Source organism: Podarcis cretensis (assembly GCF_951804945.1).
Source record: "Podarcis cretensis genome assembly, chromosome: 9".
NCBI classification, from domain to species: domain Eukaryota; kingdom Metazoa; phylum Chordata; class Lepidosauria; order Squamata; family Lacertidae; genus Podarcis; species Podarcis cretensis.
Window position 1 is genome coordinate 39,879,370 of NC_137178.1, and position 21,541 is coordinate 39,900,910.

The 21,541-nt window shown below is 41.6% G+C and overlaps 1 protein-coding gene across 3 annotated transcripts in view; it reads right to left on the bottom strand.

Moving 5' to 3' along the window:
- Positions 1 to 21,541, bottom strand: part of IQCM (IQ motif containing M) — an 86,792-nt gene that overhangs the window by 49,943 nt on the left and 15,308 nt on the right. For all 3 annotated transcript variants that reach the window (XM_079990610.1, XM_079990608.1, XM_079990609.1), the window contains exons 6-7: positions 12,207 to 12,331; positions 8,929 to 8,999 (exon numbers count right to left, since the gene is read on the bottom strand). In XM_079990610.1, coding sequence (XP_079846736.1) covers positions 8,929 to 8,999; positions 12,207 to 12,331 — 196 coding nt within the window. The remainder of the gene's footprint in view (positions 1 to 8,928; positions 9,000 to 12,206; positions 12,332 to 21,541) is intronic.

Here is a 21,541-nt window from a genome sequence, read left to right on the forward strand (position 1 = left end):
GTGGCCCTCAAATAGTGGCCCTTGCCCTTACTATACAGTAGTCCTTCAGCTGGCAGATCTTCACCACTGGATTGTGCCTTAATGTAGAAGAAAAGCCGAAACAAATTAGAATTCTAAATTCATCAGGTTTAAATGAAGCCCATTGTGATTTTTCTAAGGCATAATGTTTGAAATGACTTTTTAAAAAAATAAAATAAAAAATAAACTGTACTTTCATCTACATTGATATATATATTACTTGAATTAAACATTTTTGGTTCAGCTATTGCCACTAATTAGTTTTGGCTGATTGTGAAGTATTTTGTATGCCCCATTTATAAAAGCTGTTTACCCATCTGTTAATAGGTTGGAAGTGATTAAGGGACATTTATTTTGGCTGTTGTAAAGGCCAAATAGATTTTGAGCTGAAAATATGTGACTAAACCAGCTGGAGGGGTTGCCAAGTTCAAAATCAGATGTCTGCCTCCTCCCTCTCCAATCACCTACCAACCCACATTCTCTCAAAGCAAATATTCTGCCTCCTTTAACAGGCCCAGCCTTCCTGTTTTGTCCAAATGTAATTTCTAGTGTAATTGCAATTTGCTTTGAGTTGGCTGATGTCCTGTTAAACTGAGCCAAGAGGCTTCCACTTGCTGCACAGTGACCTTGAAGTAGAACTTCTGCTACATTCCCTGAAATTGTGAGGACCTTCCATCACATATGGGTTGTAGGCCTACTGGGTACAGTTGCATTTTTTTTGAAGATGGCATTCATCTTTTGGTGGTCTTTTCTTCTAAAATGGAACAGTTAGAGGGTTATACAAAGAATGCAAGGTTTAAAAACAAACCACAGCATAAAGAACATACCTCAAAGCAATATGAAGAGAAAAGTTTGAACATGATGTTATCGAGAAAGAACACAGCAAGGGCTCTGCTGCTGCATCAGGCCAGATGTTCTAGTTCAACGTTCTGTTCCCACAGTGGCCAACAAGACAGCACACTCCCCACCTACAAATTCCAGCAACAGGCCTACTGCCCCCTGCAACAGCTCATAGAATCATAGAACTCTACAGTTGGAAGGGACCACAAGGGTTATCTAGTCTAACCCCCTACAACGCAGGAATCTTTCACCCAACATGTGGCTCGAACCCACGACCCCGGGATTAAGAGTACCATGTTTTGCCGACTAAGTTGCCATCTACTTTTAGACAAAACACAGACAGATTTGGCTTAGACATGTTCATTTTTAGCTAAGAATTGATTGTGTGAGTGTGTATTTGTACTACTAGACACTTATTACTTTCATTAAATGAAATGGTTTGTTTAAAATATTTATAACCTGTTATTCGTGTTCAAAATGGTATCCCGCAGAAGTTCACAACATAAATGCTTAAACCAGAAACATCATATAGAAGGGAAGAATTGCCTCCTATATTCTGAACATAAGAGAGAAAGCTCAAAAAGAAAAACAACAAATTGTCACTTTTTCTCAAATGATTTGTTGTTATCATCATCATTTACATGTATAAAGCCTTTTATCCCAAGGGACTGCAGAGCAGTATATAAATATTCCAATCAAATGCAAGATACCAGAACATAAATGTTAAAACCATAAAACCAATAACCATCACAACTTTGTTCAGTAGAACACAGTGGGATTTACTTTTGAGTATATATGCATAGGATTGCACTGCACATTTCTTTCCATCCCAAAGATACATGCACTCTCAATATCTGCATTGCTTTGCAACCATTCTCTCTCTTCCATCCGACCCACTCACTCTTTCGGAGCGGGACTAAACAGATAAGGAGAATGAAGGGGAGAAAAAGAGGTTATGCAGGCCTCCAAGAATATACAAAACACTGCCAGCCAACAGAGTATGACATCATACACATTCATTATATAGTTCTAAAACCTTTCTTAAGTATTTAAGTGGTAGATTGAATTTATGCCACATAAGACAATTTGGATGTATTAAATCACTGATGGCCTACCTTTCGTGCCAACTGTGTGTCACAAGTCAGGTTCAAAGTATGAGTTAGTGCCACTGCAATATGTGTGGAGTACCTGTACAGTTTCCCTGCCTCATCCCAAGGTTATAGTGTCCCTTGTGTGATGTTGTCTTGCCCAGTGACCTGGAGAAGTAGGCAGCAGTGGAGAGCCAGCAGGCTGTACAGGCCTAGCTCTCCTATCATAAGGCCTGCGGCTCTTTCTGTCACTGTCCAGTAGCCATGTTTTCACATCACAATAAGCCAGGATTCCTGGCTTTCCTGGACTTACTGTGAATGAGCATCTTCCTTTCATGTGCACAGGTGGGTGACACCTGGCTTGAGAGCAGTACATGTGAAAAGGATCTAGGAGTCTTGGTTGACCACAAACTTGACATGAGCCAACAGTGTGACGCGGCAGCTAAAAAAGCCAATGCAATTCTGGGCTGCATCAATAGGAGTATAGCATCTAGATCAAGGGAAGTAATAGTGCCACTGTATTCTGCTCTGGTCAGACCTCACCTGGAGTACTGTGTCCAGTTCTGGGCACCACAATTCAAGAAGGACACTGAGAAACTGGAACATGTCCAGAGGAGGGCAACCAAAATGGTCAAAGGCCTGGAAACGATGCCTTATGAGGAACGGCTAAGGGAGCTGGGCATGTTTAGCCTGGAGAAGAGGAGGTTAAGGGGTGATATGATAGCCATGTTCAAATATATAAAAGGATGTCACATAGAGGAGGGAGAAAGGTTGTTTTCTGCTACTCCAGAGAAGCGGACACGGAGCAATGGATCCAAACTACAAGAAAGAAGATTCCACCTAAACATTAGGAAGAACTTCCTGACAGTAAGAGCTGTTCGACAGTGGAATTTGCTGCCAAGGAGTGTGGTGGAGTCTCCTTCTTTGGAGGTCTTTAAGCAGAGGCTTGACAACCATATGTCAGGAGTGCACTGATGGTGTTTCCTGCTTGGCAGGGGGTTGGACTCGATGGCCCTTGTGGTCTCTTCCAACTCTATGATTCTATGATTCTATGATTCTAGGTAAACCCAAATGAGGCTAGCTTGTTGTGGCATGAAAAGCCAGGATCCTGCCCCAGTTGTTCTCAAGCCAGTCAGAATTCATAAGCCAACTTCAAATCCTGATTTGCAATCCTGGTTTGCTTAAGAGTAGCAAACATAGATCTCAAGCTAACTATAACTGGATTGTTTTGAAAAAGGGGTGAGTGAATGGATTGTATGCGCCAGCATGTTGTTCATCCACAGTAAACCAGTAATTTCAATTTACTGTGATGACATGGAAAGTGTATCTCAAATAGGAACATAAGGAGAGCTGGCTTGATCCAGCCAATAGCCAATCTAGTCCAGCATCCTGTCTCACAGTAGCCAACCAGATGCCTGTGGGAAGCACAACAGCAGAATCTAACTGAACACAACCGCACTCAGAGCTTCTTGTGCAATTTTCTGGAATCTATACAAAGCATTAACCATCCATACATTCCCCGCTCTTTATTCACCAACATCTCTTAGCGTAAGATCTTATAGAGCAGGTTGCCCACCTGTAAAGCTATGAGGAGGCAGACAAATGGCAAATAATATTTTGCGCTGAAATTTCAAGTGTTCTATCGGTGCTGAAAGACGGTTTGTGAATGCCAGATATTTTTATGCCACCTACAATTTTAACCTTAAAAATTAAAAGAAATCCATCAAAGGATCGTCACTTTCTTGGTACCATTTTACTGGAAGTTCTGTCAGCCTACTAACTTTAGTGATTCAGCATCTTTGAACTTCAGCAGATGAAAGGATTATCGCTGAAAGCATATTAATCTTCTGAGGATTAGCAGCAAACTGTTGGAGGACTTGAACAGAGAATAAATGGTTTATTTATAAACTGCAATAGGGTAGCAAAAAAATTCATACAATTTGTGCTGAACAAGAATGCAACATTTGGAGCACTAAAGCTGAAAGAGACAGAAACCAACATATGAACAATGTACGTGAGCTATACCATATATATTTATGATGGACCCAGGCAGCCCAGTCCTTTTATGAGAGGATGATATGGCTTTCCAGACTGTCACAGGGCCCAAGCTTATGTCTTCTACCTCCCTTTGTCCCACTCTCTCCTGCTTCCTGCAATTGTGAAGGTGGGGCTATTTTGTTTATCTGCTTTGAATAGTAGCTTCACAATTTCATCAAGAAGCAACTGTTGAAATAAAGAATCAATCCAAACGTGGTTTAGGGGAAGGAACTGAGTACAAAAGGTATGTAGCTCTCTTGGGGCTACCAGCTAAACATACAGAAACCAGGATGATGCCACACAAATGAAAATATCAAGGATCTACTCCAGGGTGGAATCTACACGCATATTAAAAATAAACACTGTGAAAATGCTTTTTGAAAAAGTGTTTTGAAAAATACATTGAATTTGGCATAGCTCATTGTCACCATCTAGTGTCACATTTTTATATTGCACTTTACAACACATTTTAAATGTTTTATTTGCAGCTGTACTGCTGAGTCCCACATCTTTCAGAAAAGTTGCAATTTTGTGATAGAAAAGGGGGTTACATAATTCCAGTAAGGGTAAAAGGTAAAGGGCCCCTGGACGGTTAAGTCCAGTCAAAGGCGACTATGGGGTTGTGGCATTCATCGCGTTTTCAAGCCAAGGGAGCCGGCATTTGTCCACAGACAGCTTTCTGGGTCATGTGGTCAGCATGACTAAACCACTTCTGGTGCAACGGAACTCCATGACGGAAACCAGAGTGCAAGGAAATGACATTTATCTTCCCGCCACAGTGGTACCTTATTTATCTACTTGCACTGGTGTGCTTGAATAATGATGATGGTGTGAAGAAGCATACAAAAAAAGTTGATGGGGGGCAATAACTACCACAATAGATGGTAAGTTCAAAATTCCCCCTTACCACATTAATGTTGAGGGACGTTGTGCAGTAACAGTATATTCCAATATAGTAATAATCAACAAGAGTAGCATTACCAGAGTTAGCCTTATTCCTTCTCCCTTCCAATCTGTTTTTTTTTAATAATATTTATTAAAAATTTTCCAGAATAAAAAGGAAAGATAGCAAGAAAAAAAGAAAAAACAAATATGATTTACACTTGGTTTCAGTGGCATCTTTCCCGGACTTCCCCCCCCTCCCCCTCTTGTATTCCATTTCCCTTAAATTGATCCCACAGATTCTTACCCCAAATTTTAAAACCTTATTTGTAATTTTAAATAACCCATTTATTCCAAATTAATTTATCTTATTTATCTTAATGAACCATTTCTCCTTATATTTTATATAATTCCCTAAGATCGACCCCATTTCCCTTCCACGAATTCCCCTATTTTCAAACAACAAACATGAAAAAAGAAAAGAAAGAAATAATATATAATTTTACAGCCTTTGGATTCCAAATCTCTCCCCCCCCCCCCCCATTCCCTGGTTCCAATCCCCAAAGTTCATCCATTGTCTACTGCCAGCCTGGTGTATCCACGTCTATATCTCAACTCCACTTTGCCGTCTTTTGATAGCTTTTAATTTCAGAAAGTCCAATCTCGAAAAAACTCTCAGAAAAAGTCATTGTTCTTCCATCCAGACCTCTATGTTTAAGAGTCTAACTTAAATTCTATTTCTTGGTCCTTTTAAAGCCTGGATGTTCCAAATACTCCGGCTTCAAATTTGATCCAGCTCTTATTCCTCAGGTTGCTTTTTCCTGTTCTGCTGCAGAAACCTTCTAATTCAGAAACTTCTTGTTCTCCACAGAGGCTTTTGTTATTCAGGAACATAACTTGCGTCAAGTCCCTTCCTTTCTTCAATAGATAAATCCATTGTCTCCTTTAGTATAGAAACCTCTGTAGACAAAATAATGCTTCGTTTTTGCAGCTTTCCCAAGAGATAACAGATCCTGCTCAAATTCATAGTATTTTTCCACTTGCTGCTACTGTTGCAATGTCCCAGCCTCCCTCTAGAGGGAATATGGTAACTTAATTTCTTTCAAAATCAGACCCAAAAGTCAAATAACTTGTTGCCTTTATTTCCAATAATTTATGTCCAAATTGTAACCAATCTAACCAGCAAAGCCATCGTAACAAAGTTCTCTTTTATTTTCCTGCTTTGACAGCTACTTTGACAGCTGTCAAAGTTTCTGTGTCTCTTCACCAGTCTCTCATAGCGGATCGTTCCCGGTTCCCGGGGGGGTTGCATTTTAGTTCCCACAAATCAGTCTTCTCCTCCAGCACAATTATTGCAATTTCCCTTCGTGAAGTTAAAAATTTTTTTCAGGTAAACAAGTTCATCTCTTGATCTTAGTTGTCAAATCCTTGCGTTGAGCCATCTACAACAGGGGGGGCAGACTTCCTTTTTGCACTCCCCCCGCTCGCTCCAAATTCAAAGATCAAATTTCCCTTTTAAGTCCAATCAATTTACTCACGGGTTGTTCCTTTTAGTCCAAATCCGAAATTTTCAAAGAAGAAGTCGTTGCTCTCTGCCGAATGGCATGCGGCTTCACTGGGCAGGGGAAGCATTGGACTCACAGCACCACACACACCCCCCGTCACCCGCTCCGCAGCCTTTAAAAAGGCTCCTTCGCGGGTCGGGGGGGCGCAAACGGTGCCCGCCGAGTCACCAAGTCCATGGGCATCTCCGCCCATGGTTTTTGAGGGTCCCCGCGTCACCAGCACGGCAGGACCCGACCCCTACCCAGCCGACTCCCTCCGGAGCTCGGAGGGAGTCCGCCATTCGACGATGGCGCCGACCCGGAAGTCCCTTCTCCCTTCCAATCTGTTTTCCTCTTGTGCCATGTGTTTTTTTGGCTGAAGAGTGGAATAAAAATTCTTCAAACAGATAAATGACAGAATGAACAAAGAGATGGCTTTTGTTTAGCCAGAGTTCCCTGTGAAGATGCATTAATATCACACTCCATATCTTATGGGATTGAATGATCACATTAACAGTTCTTTTCAAAGGTTAAGTCATTGTGACACTTGAGTAAAACTAAGCTCTGGAGATTTCTAATCTTAGTTTAAGAACTTTTTGGAGAGGAATTTATTATCATAGACATTCCATTACTTAGCTTTAAGGGTTAAAAATACAGACACACATAACATTACAAAAAGATCACTAACAGAATAAAGAATCTCACTTATTACAGTTTCTACTATGTCATGCTTGTGGGACAACTAGGTCACTAATTATTATATCTCATGTAAATTATGTATCACATATACATCATAATCAGAAAAAATACAGTGCTTTTTTTGAATTAGATCAGATGTTTTAACGGCCTCTGCACAAGAAATAAACAGAAACCATGGTGCAATATGCTGTAGTTGCACAATGATAGATCTGATCATATAAACCAGGGATGGGAAACTTGTATCCCTCCACATTTTGTTGGCCTTCAACTCACATGAGCCCCAGCCAGCATGGTCAGGGATGGTGGGAGGTACAGAGCACCCACATCTGGAGAGGGAAGAGTTCCCTGTCCTTGCTACAAATAAATATTTCAGTAAACGGGGTTTCAAGACAGACTAATTAAGGAAGGCATATAATTGAAAATGCAAAGCTTGAAGCTTATGTGTGTCAAACTGATATAAAATAGGCTTAGGCACTTTAGGGGGAAATGCACTTTCTTCTGTTTTCATTTGTTACATTTTGTAATGTGTTCCTGAACGGCAGCTGAATTTAAGAATACTAAACAGGAGCATTAAAGGGTCGTTCCAACTTTTCTGATAAACATTGTGTCAGAAGGTTGGGTGAAAAACGTGACATTTTGATTCTTTTAACACAACCAGCTTGCAAAATGTTAATAGCATGACACAGCAGAGGATAGTACCAACCACTGATAATGTCTGTCTCTGTTTTAGTGCCAGGTAATGGCATAGCCCAATCCAGCCCAGTCCTTGTCCACTAATGCTCTCCATATGGTATGCATGCCCTTCACAGACTATTGGGAAGGGGAAGAATAAACTCATTCCAGAGTGGAGTTCTGCACACCATTCCAGTGTTCCCCTGAATTTATTGGATTTATTTTTTATTTGGTTTTACCCTTTGGATAGGTTGACTTTATAGGAGCCTTCTGGTCATAGGAAACAGAAGGCATCTGTATAAATTCCTTCCTTTATTCTCCCTCACAGATCTACAATGCCCAGAGTGGATTAACAATCAATTTCTCTTCCCAGGGAACTCTGGGAATTCTGAGGGGAATAGGTTTCTCCCAACAACTCTCAGGACCCCTAAGAAACTACAGTACCCAGGATTCTCTGGGGGAAGCCATGATGGTTTAAAGTGGTGTGATACTGCTTTAAAGGTGTAGTGCAGATGAGCCCTCAGTTTAAAGAGAATAGCTAGGTATTAGAGCGGCAGCAACTCCCAGGCACTCTCCCAGTGGTTCACCCTGAGAAAGGACTTTCCCTTTGCCATTTCTCAGTGTAAGGGGCTGAGGGTAGGAGGGGCGGCATAGAGACTGCCACTACGGCAAAATAAATGTAAAGAGGGGAGGAAAGAAAAAGGAGGCATGGAGTCATAGAAGGAAGAGGAATTGGAGAGGCAGGGGCAGAATCTCTTGGCCCAGCCCTTGATGCAATTATCACCATTTCACATTATGATTCATTTGGTCTTCAAGCACCCCACATATTCAGTGGCTTGGGTGGCAAGTAACCTGGTCCTCCAGCACAGCTTCTGTTTGCATGTTTGATGCCAATACTTAGCAGCACTGTGTAACAGCCCTAGGATCCACTTACCAGTGCAGAACCTCTATATCCTGCAGAGTTGAAGTGCGCCTTAAATCGTTACCAAAAATAATTTAAACCCGCTCCTTTCTTTTGCTTTTGGAAATTTAAGATACCTGACATTTAAAACACACACACACACACACACACACACACACACACACACGGCAAACAATCCAATAGCAAACTAGGTTGTGTCCTGTTTCAGAAAAATAATTGAAAGCACCTGTAAGATTTTCTTGAAGGCTTCTGAGGCTCTTCAGAGCATATTTTCACTCTCGTTTCTCGACGGCGCCGCTATGAAGAAAAGGACCGATTAACAGAATTGTTCAGGAGACATGCATGAGTATTCACTGCGACAGAACTTTCATGGAACAAAATGGTCACAAAGGAAGGGGTACCCTTCAAATATATATGAGACAGCTACCTAACCACACATAAATAAATATTATTTTAAAGCATGGCTAATGCTGGGTGAAGGAAATTGTGCCAGAATGAGATCAAATGCGATGAGGATGTAGTAGCAATTGCAGTACTGCTGTCACACACTCACTTCCCTGTTCATGCAGGAAGAGGAAGTTATATAAGAATGGGGGAAAGAAGTCATGTAGAAGAGGAAGCAGATGGCAAGAATTGGTGAATGGGGCAATTGCTCCATTCACCAATTGCCTGGCTTTTAATTATATTTGTTTGTCAGGCCTAGGGATGCAATCTGATTCTAGGTACCAGTTCTGATTACAATTATACAGACTCATCACCTGTACTGTTCGGTCCTTCAGTTGTTGTTGTTTTAAAAATATCATTACTGTTTACATTTTTAATAATGATTTCAGAGTTGGCTGCAAACTCAGTGAGCTGGTAATTGCCCACTGAAGTATGCATATTGCCTAAGGAGTACTGTGTGTTCAAGTGATGAGGAGGAGCTCTCTCTCTCTCTCTCTCTCTCTTGCACACACACACACACACACACACACACATACAGGTACGTACGTACAACGTACGTTACTGTTTTTTGACATTTTTTATTGTCATCTGGCTGGCATATTAACAGCATATTGCCAAGCAAATGAGTGACCCGTTTCAATGGTTGTAGGTTTGGATTTTGCAAAGGGAAAAATCCCTCCCACATCACACACCACCCTCCCACTGCAAAGAGATTGACTCCTCCTTGAGAAAGACACCTGAAGTATCCTGAGCTGAGCCAAGGTCACATTAGTTCTAATCACATTTGTGTATTTTCACACACTCATTCATCATCAGTATATTAGGATACCTTGGTAATAACATGCTCAGTCATAATAGGACTTCAAAGAAGAAGAAGAAGAAGAAGAAGAAGAAGAAGAAGAAGAAGAGTAGTAGTAGTAGTAGTAGTAGTAGTAGTAGTTTGGATTTGATATCCCGCCTTTCACTCCCCTTCAGGAGTCTCAAAGCGGCTAACAATCTCCTTTCCCTTCCTCCCCCACAACAAACACTCTGTGAGGTGAGTGGGGCTGAGAGACTTCAAAGAAGTGTGACTGGCCCAAGGTCACCCAGCAGCTGCATGTGGAGGAGTGGAGACGTGAACCCGGTTCCCCAGGTTACGAGACTACCACTCTTAACCACTACACCACACTGGCTATAAACATTGCAATAAACAATGTAATTAATCTAATTAGAAAATATATGCACCAAACTCACATTTTAACACTCACATCAAACAAGTAAAGTCCATTTTTGGCTACATTAATAAATATGATAGATTTACATTAAGATGCATGTCAGCGACTGTGCTTTCTGTGTCCATTCGGCTAAGGGGGGGTGGGCAAAAGGTTAACAATAAAATTCAGAGACCTAAAGCCAACGAGCCAGGGGTTTTCCACCCCTGTTGTACAGCATTGAATTTGCAATGAAATATCTTTGGATGGCCAGGTTAAGGGCATAAAAAAGTCTACCTTGAAGAAGAAAAAAAACTGTTTATAATTCTAAGAAAAATAGGACAAACCAAAAGCAATATTTATTCAGGCGCCACCCCTCTAATAATTGCTAGTTAGAGTATGATCCCTGTTTACAATACAGTAAATCCCTTTAAATGAAGGGATCCCTTCTGTAAATGAAGCTATATACGATACTTCTGTAAATAAACCTCAGTGAATAGCCTTTCGCAGCTGAATGATTAGGTTCTATTTCCACAAATTCAGCTACAGAGATAACAGCGTCAGAGAGATAACATGTTAAATGCTCAGTAGCAAAGTTCAATAAATGAATTGGCTTTGTTTCTACATGAGATTTGCTGTTATCTCTTAAAGTGAGTTTGTTTAAATAATTACTTAAGGACTCAGAAGTTAACTACTCTAAATGAGGTGCTTCTCTCAAATTAAACAGCACAGTGCTAGCAATTTGCTTCTCTAATTATTATTATGACTTTAATTGAAGGAATATAGTATTCTGATTTTCCTCCAGTGAAGTGGTGTGCCCCTTAACTAGTGTTAACATTGATGGAACTGCTCTGATATTCTGAAGATATCGTCTCATTGATTGTGGAAGTGGTAAATTCAGCACCACATAATATAGGGAACTTAAGTACAGTATACTGTACCTAACACAGGGCATCTTAAAGAACAGAGTTCATATTCAGTGACCAAAAACCTGCCGGTATAAAGACCAAAGCCAAGGCTCTCATGTTGGCTCAAGCTCTACAAGCCAAGAAATTGAAAGCCAAGGCAAATGCCTTAAGAGACATGTCCCGTAATTAGGAATGATGCTGTGCAAATGTCACAAATTGTACTTACTTACAATTTACACTCCACACACCCACTTTCCCCTAGTTTTTCAGGCTCAAATCCAGATTGGGATGAAGATATGCCTGGGAACAGCAAAGATGCCTCATGCTGTGGTCCTTACGAAGCAGCTGGGTCTTACTGTACTGCAAGAGAATTCTTTCCTCGTATGAGTTGGCCTGTGCTTGCTTGTTGGATCAGGGTCAGTGTGAAGCAGTGTGTGCAAGGGGGCTTTCAGCACAGGGTAGAGTGTGTGGAGGTGTTCAGTGAGGGATTGTATATATAGGAGAGGGTTGGTGTATGAGAGGAGATTATGTTTATAAGTAAAATTTAATTGTGGTGAAGGCTTCAGTGTAGAGTTGGATGTTTGATTGTGAAGTTTCATAGTGTAGCAGGGGTGTAGGGGAGGAAAAGGGCAGCAACCCAGAAAAGAACAGTAGCATAGGGTGAGGGAGTTAAATCTCCACCCCACATAATTTTCCCTGAGAAAATCTCCACCTTTGCTCTGTTTTTTATTTGCCCCACAAGGAAAAACATATATGCATATACTATGCACATCAAGTATGGCCTGAGGTTTGAAAACATACAGCTAAAGCTCACTAGGTTCACACATATAAACTCCTCTATTCTTTAATATGAACTCTGAAGACTTAAGATTGCTCTCCACAAGCATACACAGATTAAGACCATACTTCCTAAACTCTATGGGACACTTCAGAAGCTGGGGGGAAATCCAACTATGACTTACCATCTTGTGCCCTTTCCTTTTCGTTATTGCTTTCAGTCTTTCTTGATGTTCCTTACTGGTGAGTGATGAGTATGGAGGCATAGTATCTGATAATACTACCCCTCTCCAGTCTTGGTATGTTCTTCCTATTGGGAAGATCACTGAAATTTACCATACATCAATGCCGTAATAATCAAGACAACACAACTTAGCAGCAAGATGTGTGTGGGCAAAACCACCCCCAAATGATGCAAACTGAGTAAAAGCATAACTAGACTTTTATTTTTAAAATATTTCCAGTCTTTCTGTCTGATGCTATAAGGAGGAGAATCTGTGGAAGATGAGCCACATGCCTCTGCCAGAGCTCTGAAAGAGGTCAATTTTCAGCAGGTGACATTTTCCCCATTACAGTTTTCATCGTAACACACCTGTGGATATTCTGTGACCTTCAGAGCTTCTAAAACAGACAGAGGATACTTTGGAATACATTTCTTCTGCCAGTCTGACACAACCCCCCCTCCCAAAAAACAAAAACAAAAAAACAACCACGTTCATATTTCCATCTTTATGCACCTCATCTGTTCTTTCTTGGCTGCTGAAGGCAAAATTGTTAAACCAACCCTAGGAATCCAGCATTGACATCTATAAAACTGGCAAGTAAAAGGCAGTAGAGGGCTTTATGCAACATGAGCTATATCTATAGCTTCAGAAATGCTGAGCCCAGAAGCATGAGAATGGCCAGTCAGCTGACCCAGGTTTCAATAGAATTAAACACCAATTAGAACCATTACTGGGAAAGACATCAGGTCCTATTCAAATGCAGTGGTGTCTCGCAAGACGAAATTAACCTGTTCCGCGAGTCTCTTCGTCTTGCGGTTTCTTCGTCTTGCGAAGCACGGCTATTAGCGGCTTAGCGGCTATTAGCGACTTAGCGGCTATTAACGGCTTAGCGGCTTAGTGGCTATTAACGGCTTAGCGGCTTTAAGAAAAAGGAAACAAACTCGCAAGAACTCGCAAGACGTTTCGTCTTGCAAAGCAAGCCCATAGGGAAATTCGTCTTGCGGAACGACTCAAAAAACGGAAAACTCTTTCGTCTTGCACGTTTTTCGTCTTGCGATGCATTCATCTTGCGAGGTACCAACCACTGTGTTTTGTTATCCTAACAGAACCTGACCATGCTACCACATAGCCTCCAAGTGCCCTGATTTCCCAGAGACAGTCCTGGAATTATGAAAATTGTCCCAGCTCATGATCTGATCCTGGAATGTCCCTATTTCCCCCATCAGTGCTGCCACCATCAAGCTCAGGGAATGACCGCTCCCCGCTTAAAACGGGGGACGCCCTTTGCGTGGACGCGCGCAGCCCCTGGATCTGAAGCGGCTCCATCAGCATAGGCTTGGCTTTGCCTTCCCTCAGGTGGGATACCTGGAGGTCTCCGCCTACCTCAGTCAGTTGTCCAATCCCACCTGGGGGAAGCGTTGCCAAGGAGACTAGGCCAGGTAGGGGAGGGATTACCTGCCCACACAATAGAGGGAGGATCTTACCTGGGAATCTTCACTTGGCTCCAGAGCTTCTCCCACCCTACCCACCCTCAGTTAATGTCTTATTTTGCAGGTTAACTTTTCTTCACAGGTTTTGCAGGTTAACTTTTCTTCACAGGTATGCAGGCAATGTTACGTTAAGGTCGCTGTTAAAGGGCCGGAAAGGAATTTCCCTGCATTGGCAGGTTTCACCTTTCCCGTAGCAAAACGTCACAACTTTGGCAGTATCAGGCCTTGGGCGGAATCCTTTACTCCATCTTCCTCTTTGCGGTGGCGATACCAGGGTTCCCCGTTAAAGGGATTTCTGAAGGGAGGCTTTGACCGTACGCCGAAAGGTCGTCATTGCTCTCCCCTGCAGCGGCGGCATAACGGGGGCGGCTATCTCTGCTTGAACATATGTTCTCCAGAGCCGGCCCATCCCCACACACACACACTGGATATCCCTGATGCTCCCTAGGTCCCTGGCTGGGGACTTGGGAGGGAGAACGCCCAATGCCTGAGCCAAGGTCTACCCACATTTGAAATTTAATAAAGTTGTGGCCAATTTAATCCCATAGCACATTGTCTTGAGTCGTTATTCCACATGACGGGGGGGGACCGCTCGGGATCTGGGGACTCCGCCTGTCCACGCGAAAGGATGAGCCAACGCTTATCCCAAGCAGTGGTGGTGGTGACATAGTTCGCAACAGCTGCGAGGGAGAATCCTATTGGTTCTCCATGGCCTTTCCTTTTGCAGAGCAAAAGGAGCCTTCACTAAAAAAAGGAAAAAAATGCTATGTGTGTCTATGTCTAACAATGCCCCTTTCTAAAATGTATTTATTGCTGTGTGTTTTTCTTTTTGTAAATCTACCAGAGAATAAAATAAAATCGGGATTAAGGGGTTTTCACAGGATGGTGGAGGCTGCGTGTGCTGTGTCCTGTTTGTGTAGTGGTGCCAAAGATGGCCCTTCAACTCTCTCTGTCTAGCCTTTAGTGCTCTCATCAACTATGCCTCTCTCCCCAGGCCACACCGCTCACCAGACCTGCTTTAATGCCCCCCTCTTTGAGTGTCTTTGAGTGTGTCCTTGAACTCTGATAGTACTTCTTGCTTGCCTAGGTGGATAAAACAGAAAGCTGTTTATGTGTAAACTGTTGTAAAATTAGGATTTGCTGCTCCACGTATCTTTGCCTCTGGCTTCACCTACCCTTGGCACATTGCCCTCAAAAGTTTGCCCAAAAGAGAATGTATACCCTGATTTAAAAATGGTTCCCCATACCTGCTCTACGAAAATCAGAAATTATAGGGTTGGGGCAGGCCCAGTTGGGTTGAATTACAAGGCCTATATGCTTTACTGTGTCAAAGCAACTACACAAGTGTCATTTTCTTGTGATGTTGTTAAAAAGATAAATACTATATCCTTATCTTGTCACTGCCAGTCAAAAGCTCAACTGCAATCATTCCATACTTGTCTAATTCCCTTCCTCAAGTTAAACGCTTGCATGGTTATAACAGTAATCTAATCCTTCAGAGTCTTACTTCCGGCAAAGCAATAAAGAACTGGGAAGAACCAACCAATTTCAGCAGCACTATTCCTCGGTGACCATTTAATTCAAAATTTGTGTTATCTTTCCATAAACTCTCACAATAATTTAATACCTTTTTAATTGGACATTTAGCTTTAATCTTTAGGCACTTACAAACAATTAAGTGCTGGAAGATAGAATTAGCAGCTACCAGTTTATCTGTATAATTAGAAAAATGAGGAGGGAGGATCTTATGTCAGTTCAAATCCTAATTATTTGAATAGCGGTGTCGTGAAGGGTTGATTTGGACAGTTTAGATTTCACCTAATCGAGTTGTCTAAAACGAAAGAATATAATTGAATAGATCAAAATACTGTATTTCTAAATAACTTGTATACAGGGCTGAACTTGTGTTCATTTTCTTTTGAACTGTAAATAAAGGAAAATAACTCCATTTTTGCACAAACATGGCTATGATGTCAAATCACTAAGTCATTTATGAGAACCCAATACATTTCATGCATAAGTTCTTGCAAAACAGAGATCATCTATAACAAAGAAAACTTGATAAACACTGGATCTAAGAAGCTACTAAATGTAACAGACTGTGAAAGTGATCAGAATTCCAAAAAAGCATTGCAACTGATAATATAAGATGCAATATAGCTATCAATCGTATGGTAATGTGTCATGTTTTTAAATGGCATTTATTTCCAGGAGGATTATGGTATCTGAGAAACTGGATTTTAGCTGAAGAAGTAAGAATCAAATTGTGAGTAGGAACATCCCATCACTGGGTGCCATTTCCACATGGTGAATAAGGGGTAGCAACAGACCTGCAGAATTCAGCCCAGCTCTTGTCAGCAATGTAAGGGGCCCAGAAGGCAGGTGGAGAGTGCAGAAGGAATTCCCTCCTTCTATCCCAGGGCCAGCAAATGTGATGCTATCCAGATGTTGCTGGACTACAGCTCACATAAATTCTGACCATTAACCGTACTAGCTGGGGCTCATGGGAGTTGCAGTCCATGTTCTAAGTCCCTAACCAAGCCCTCTTTCAATTCTAGCAGCACATAAATGAACAGAGAAATTCAGTCAGTTGGGCTAGAGCAGAAGGGAAATAAATACGGAAGCACTCAGGCAAGGAGAGTTGTCTTCTAATTCCACGGAGCTTAAGAAGTTGGAAGGGAGAAGAAGCATAAACTGCATGCGTTCCAAACACATGTTCTAGTGCCTGCTGTCAGTCCATCCAAGATGCCGTGCTTCCGCTATTATGGCTCATCACATGCGCTGGGTGTGTAAGGCACAAGTTCTCATCTCAGGTCATGAAGCAAGTCAGCTAATTCCAACAGCACAGGCTGCACAAGTGCAGTTGGCTGTGAATTCCAAAGCACAGGCTGTGTAGGTGCAATTGGCTATATCGCACTCAGTATATGCCCCAACACTTCCTTCCCTTGTGCTATGCAAGCAACTTTATGACTACATTTCACCCCCCCCCACAAAAAAGTGCTCTCTGTATGCCCTTTCAACACCTACTGCATTCCTTTTAAACCCTGTGAATTTACTGATATACCACAAGTCCAGTATCACAGTCTGCATTCACAGTTATATTGCATTTAATGTATGCCTAGAGGATTCCTCTCCTTGTACCAGGCAAACAATCACATGAGTGCATATCTGTTTTCTTTTGGCAGAGTACTATGAATCTCCACAGAGTCTGCCTGTTCTGCCAGCATGCATGGCCAGCTACTGTCTGCAGGGTCTATTTCATTGCAAGGCATTTGTGATATGGTTTGCTGAGTGTCTCCCAGCCCTTGCACAAGACATACTGTACAGGAAACATCACACAGTTTGACTTATTGAATGAGGAGTGCCAAACAAAGGGGGGGGAGCATTTTTTTTGGATTCTATATGATCTACTTAAGTGTCACTATCTCAAAAGAGGCATTCTGTCTGTGTAAGAAAAAAATAAGAAATTCTGTTCAAAGAGGGCACATGCCAGTCATGAATTCGTGGAGTACTTGCATAAACAATTATTGCATTTATTTCTTATAAATTTATTTATTTATGAATTTATTTCTTATAAATTGAGACATTCTTACAAACAAATGTTTTGAAATTAATTACAACCAGGTTAATTACAACAAATAAATGAATTGCAACCTAATTGACTATATAGATATATAGATATAGCTATCTTGCTCCCCAAATAATTGGGGCAGCTTTTTAATCAATCAAAAGGTATTTCATTGCTTAGTCAACTAAATGTTGCAGCTGATAAACATACAGATGAGCATATTTCTGTCTATTCATTCACACACACACACACACACACACACACACAGAAAACACCTGGCCCACAAAGTTAAGAATTTTCAGAATTGTTTCAACTTAAAACCAGCCAATTTGTGTAAGACTCACAGTGGCAGTGAGCTATGGTACGAAAAAGAATCAACAGTTTACCAAGTACAGCTCAATTTATCAAACTAATATCCAGTTACCATCAGCCTCAGAATTATTTATGCAATCCAGTGCGCAACAAGCAGGGAAAAGGAACAATCAAGTTATAGCACCCTAAAGTGCATACAGACCAAAACATTCAAAATTGCAGGGAGTGGAGCCATGACCTATTTTATAACGAAAGGGACAAATTATGTGCCAATCGAAGCAGTCAATCCAGTGCCATGATAAATTCCATCCTACTCGTAGGTAGCTATATCTGTATCCGTTGAGCATGAAAAGAAAACCCACCCTGATCTGTCCAAGGAAATGTCAACAAGTGAAGTCAATTATACTAAAAGGAATGAGTCTCTACTGAGACAGGACAGGTACCTTCCATCAGTTCATTTCAACAGAAGATTTCACTCCATTTCCATTTTGTTCTCTTAATTAGGCTGATACCATAATATCTGAGATACCTGCCAGAACAAGGACAAGTGCCAGCCTGCAATACCTCTAATGGCAAGTATTTCCTAACATTATAATTATTGAATGATTCTCATTTTGGGGGCCTAGCGACTAAGTGACCACGTTATGATAAACATGGCACTGCTGATAGGAATGGTTACTTTTAATAGCTCAAAAACATATACCAACATTTAATGCTCATTTCTTTACTTATAGGATTTATATCCTGCACTTCATCAGAGGTAATCTTGAGGTGGGTAACAGCAATTTAAAATATGGAGGGGGGAGCACTGGCATCCCGCACTGAATGCACATTGTTGTGATGGGAGGACACCTGTTCAGGTAGTCAGGTCACAAGCCATTCAGAGTTTTTTTTATGTCAAGGTGAATGCTTTGAATTAGGTTCATTCACGGATAAACAGCCAGGGCAAGTGTTCAAGAACTAATGTTATGGGGGAGTGGAAATGCCATCAGAACCACCTGCAGTTTCCAAGCCATCTTCAAGAATAGCCACATGTACAGTGAGTTACACTGAATAATCCAATAGCTGCAGTGGCACATAAAAACCATTTCAAAATAAGCCTCAAGGAAATATAGATGATAAGTCTGGAGGAGATATAAATAGCATGAGAAGCAATCATCAGCATCTGATTGTAAAGCTGGCTTCTGTTCATCAAAAAACAAATATTAACCCTTACCACACAACATAGGCCCAGAACACCCTTCTGCCTTAGCCCACTGTCATGTTACTTACCTGTGTGTACATTGAATATTGGCTGCTGGGAAAACAACAGCAGGGAATGGGCGACTGCACTTGTGTCCTGCTTGTAAGCTTCCAATAGGCATCTGGTGGAGCACTATGGGAAACAGGATGCAGGACTAGATAGGCTTTGGGGCTGATCTTATGTTCTTAGAGAACTATCACCTCCATGCCCTGCATTTGGGATGCTCAGAAGCATCCGGCTGGCCACTGTAAGGAGGAGGAGGCTGAACCAGGTGAACCTTTCCTCTGATCTAGCAGGTACTTCTTATTCTTTCTTTCTTTCTTTCTTTCATTATTGGCTATCTATTACAGCAGAGAAACCAAATGAGGAATGGACTTTCCCCCTAACTCATTAACCTGACTCAGAGTATAGCATATTGATGATAAATGATGGCATCAATCTTAGAATATTAATTTCATCAAATTAATTTTAAAGCATTTGATTAATTTAGAATGGGTGCATCATTTTTATTCACAGAGATGAAATATCCTTAAATGCACCAGTCAGTCAGCCTTATATTTTTAGCGAGTGGTGCTGTATCAAAGGTAAATCTTGTTTGTTTATTCTCTTCAAAATGTACCAGACAGACAGAACAGAGAAAAATAAAGCTTCTGAAAGATCACTCACAAAGGTTTGCTTTTCAGGGGTTGATATTACAAGCAATTAGCGTGACATTTAATAAATGACATTTCTAAGAACTGCTAGAGCTGACTTAACAGGCAAACAGAACAACCTTGTTTTGTTTCAAAAGGCAGTTGCATTGTAGCACATTTTATGCAAAACGTCTGTGCCAACTCATGTTTAAAACATTTATGTGGATGAAATATTTGGAATAAACAGCCTTTGTATACATCCAAATTACGGTGTTCTCTACTTAGTGAAAGTGTTGAAGAGATGACTTGCCATAAAACAGGAAATGTATTTCCATATCCAAATTAATTTGTATGCATTTACTGCAAATAACTGGGCTCACCGAGCAATAACAAATTGATCCTTACTTAAATTAATGCAATTTTTTCAAAGCATAAGTCAAGTAATGAAAAGAGACACAATTTTCTTACATAAAGATGTAAAGATGTAATTAATAAAGATGGAATATTTAGTTACACTGTGGGAAGTGTGATGAGAAATGTTGCCTTCACACCAAAAATATGAAGAGCATTGTATCATTTGGGATAATGCAGATTTGCTGATCCTGTTAACTTGTGGATCTCCAACTGTTGAGGATCTGACAAGTAGGTTAAATCACACACACCAAGATGATGGCTGTCATTCCTCCTGTTCAGCACCAAGAATGACCAAACTCAGAACTATCTCCAGACTTCTAAGAGGAATATGTGTATTTTGTGACACAAATACTTCAGTGGGAACCATCTAGAGCAGGGGTTGTCAACCTGGTACCTACACTACAGCCTACTAGTGGGTGTTTCAGGATTCTAGGTGGGCGGTAGGGGGTTCTATGGCACAAGCTGAATCCTCCTTCCATCGATCATTGGTGGGTGGTAAGAAAATTTTACCATCAAGAAAGATGCATTAGTGAGCAGTAGGTATAAAATGGTTGACTACCCCTGATCTAGAGGAAAGGGCTCTCCAATTACAGAATGCATGTGGTCAGACGTAGTCTTGCATACAAATAAATGCAAGTGGTGGCAGGTTCACCCTGGGACCATTAGGAGAGAAGGTCCAAGCATCAGGTGGAGCCAGAGCCAATGACAGGAAGAGCCAACTGATTCTAGTTTTGTCACCATCCTCCTGTCTGCTAGGCTCTGCAGGCACATCCCAGAGACTGAGGAGGAGGAAGCTGACAGGCAGGGGCACCCCCTGGATAGAGTATAAAGTGTTGGGATATTCCATTCCACCTTAAGGAACAGGCATGATTGTTGTGTGTCACCTATCTGTTTACACTCCAGCACAGTATGCTGGAAACTTCCGTTTTGTGTATAGCTTTTGCTTATGCTGGTTTTTTTTGCTTTGGACACAAAGGAGATCAGACATGTTTCCTTTTGTCCTGATGTACGCTGAATAAACTGCTTGTAAATATGCTCACACAGCCTCTCCTGCTGTTTGAGCAGGGTTTACTCTGCTGAGTAGCATGCCCTAGCTTCTGAAGCTCAGGTCGCAGATTCATGCTGCACCAAGGACTGGAGTTCACCTGGCACACCAGCCAGTGGGCTGGAGCCAGCTGGGGGCCTGCCAATTGCCCCCGTTTCCTTGGTTGCATGCCAACATAAAGAAGGCAGGCAGGCAGGTGGGGGGGCTGGCTGAGGCCATACTGGTTAGTGGGTCAATTGCCTCCACTCCATACAAAATCAACATGAAGCTGCATAAACAGGATAAAACCATTACCTAGCTCTGCCACACAAAGGCTAGCATGGTTCGTACATTTTGATTGCACTGAACAAGCATTGCGAAGGTGTGGCATGAGAGAGTAGCCTCCACTGTATGGAGCCAGCCTCCCGTGGGAGCACCAGATTACACAGAGACCTGATTTGCATTATTCTTTTCTTCCCAGAAAAGATGAAAACCATGTGAATAAGGGCTCCCTTGCAATTGGGTGCACATTGAAGCTTGGGTCACACTGGAGGCTACTGGATATGTGGTCAATGCTATTTCAGCTTCGCCTCCAACTGAACGAGGGCAATCA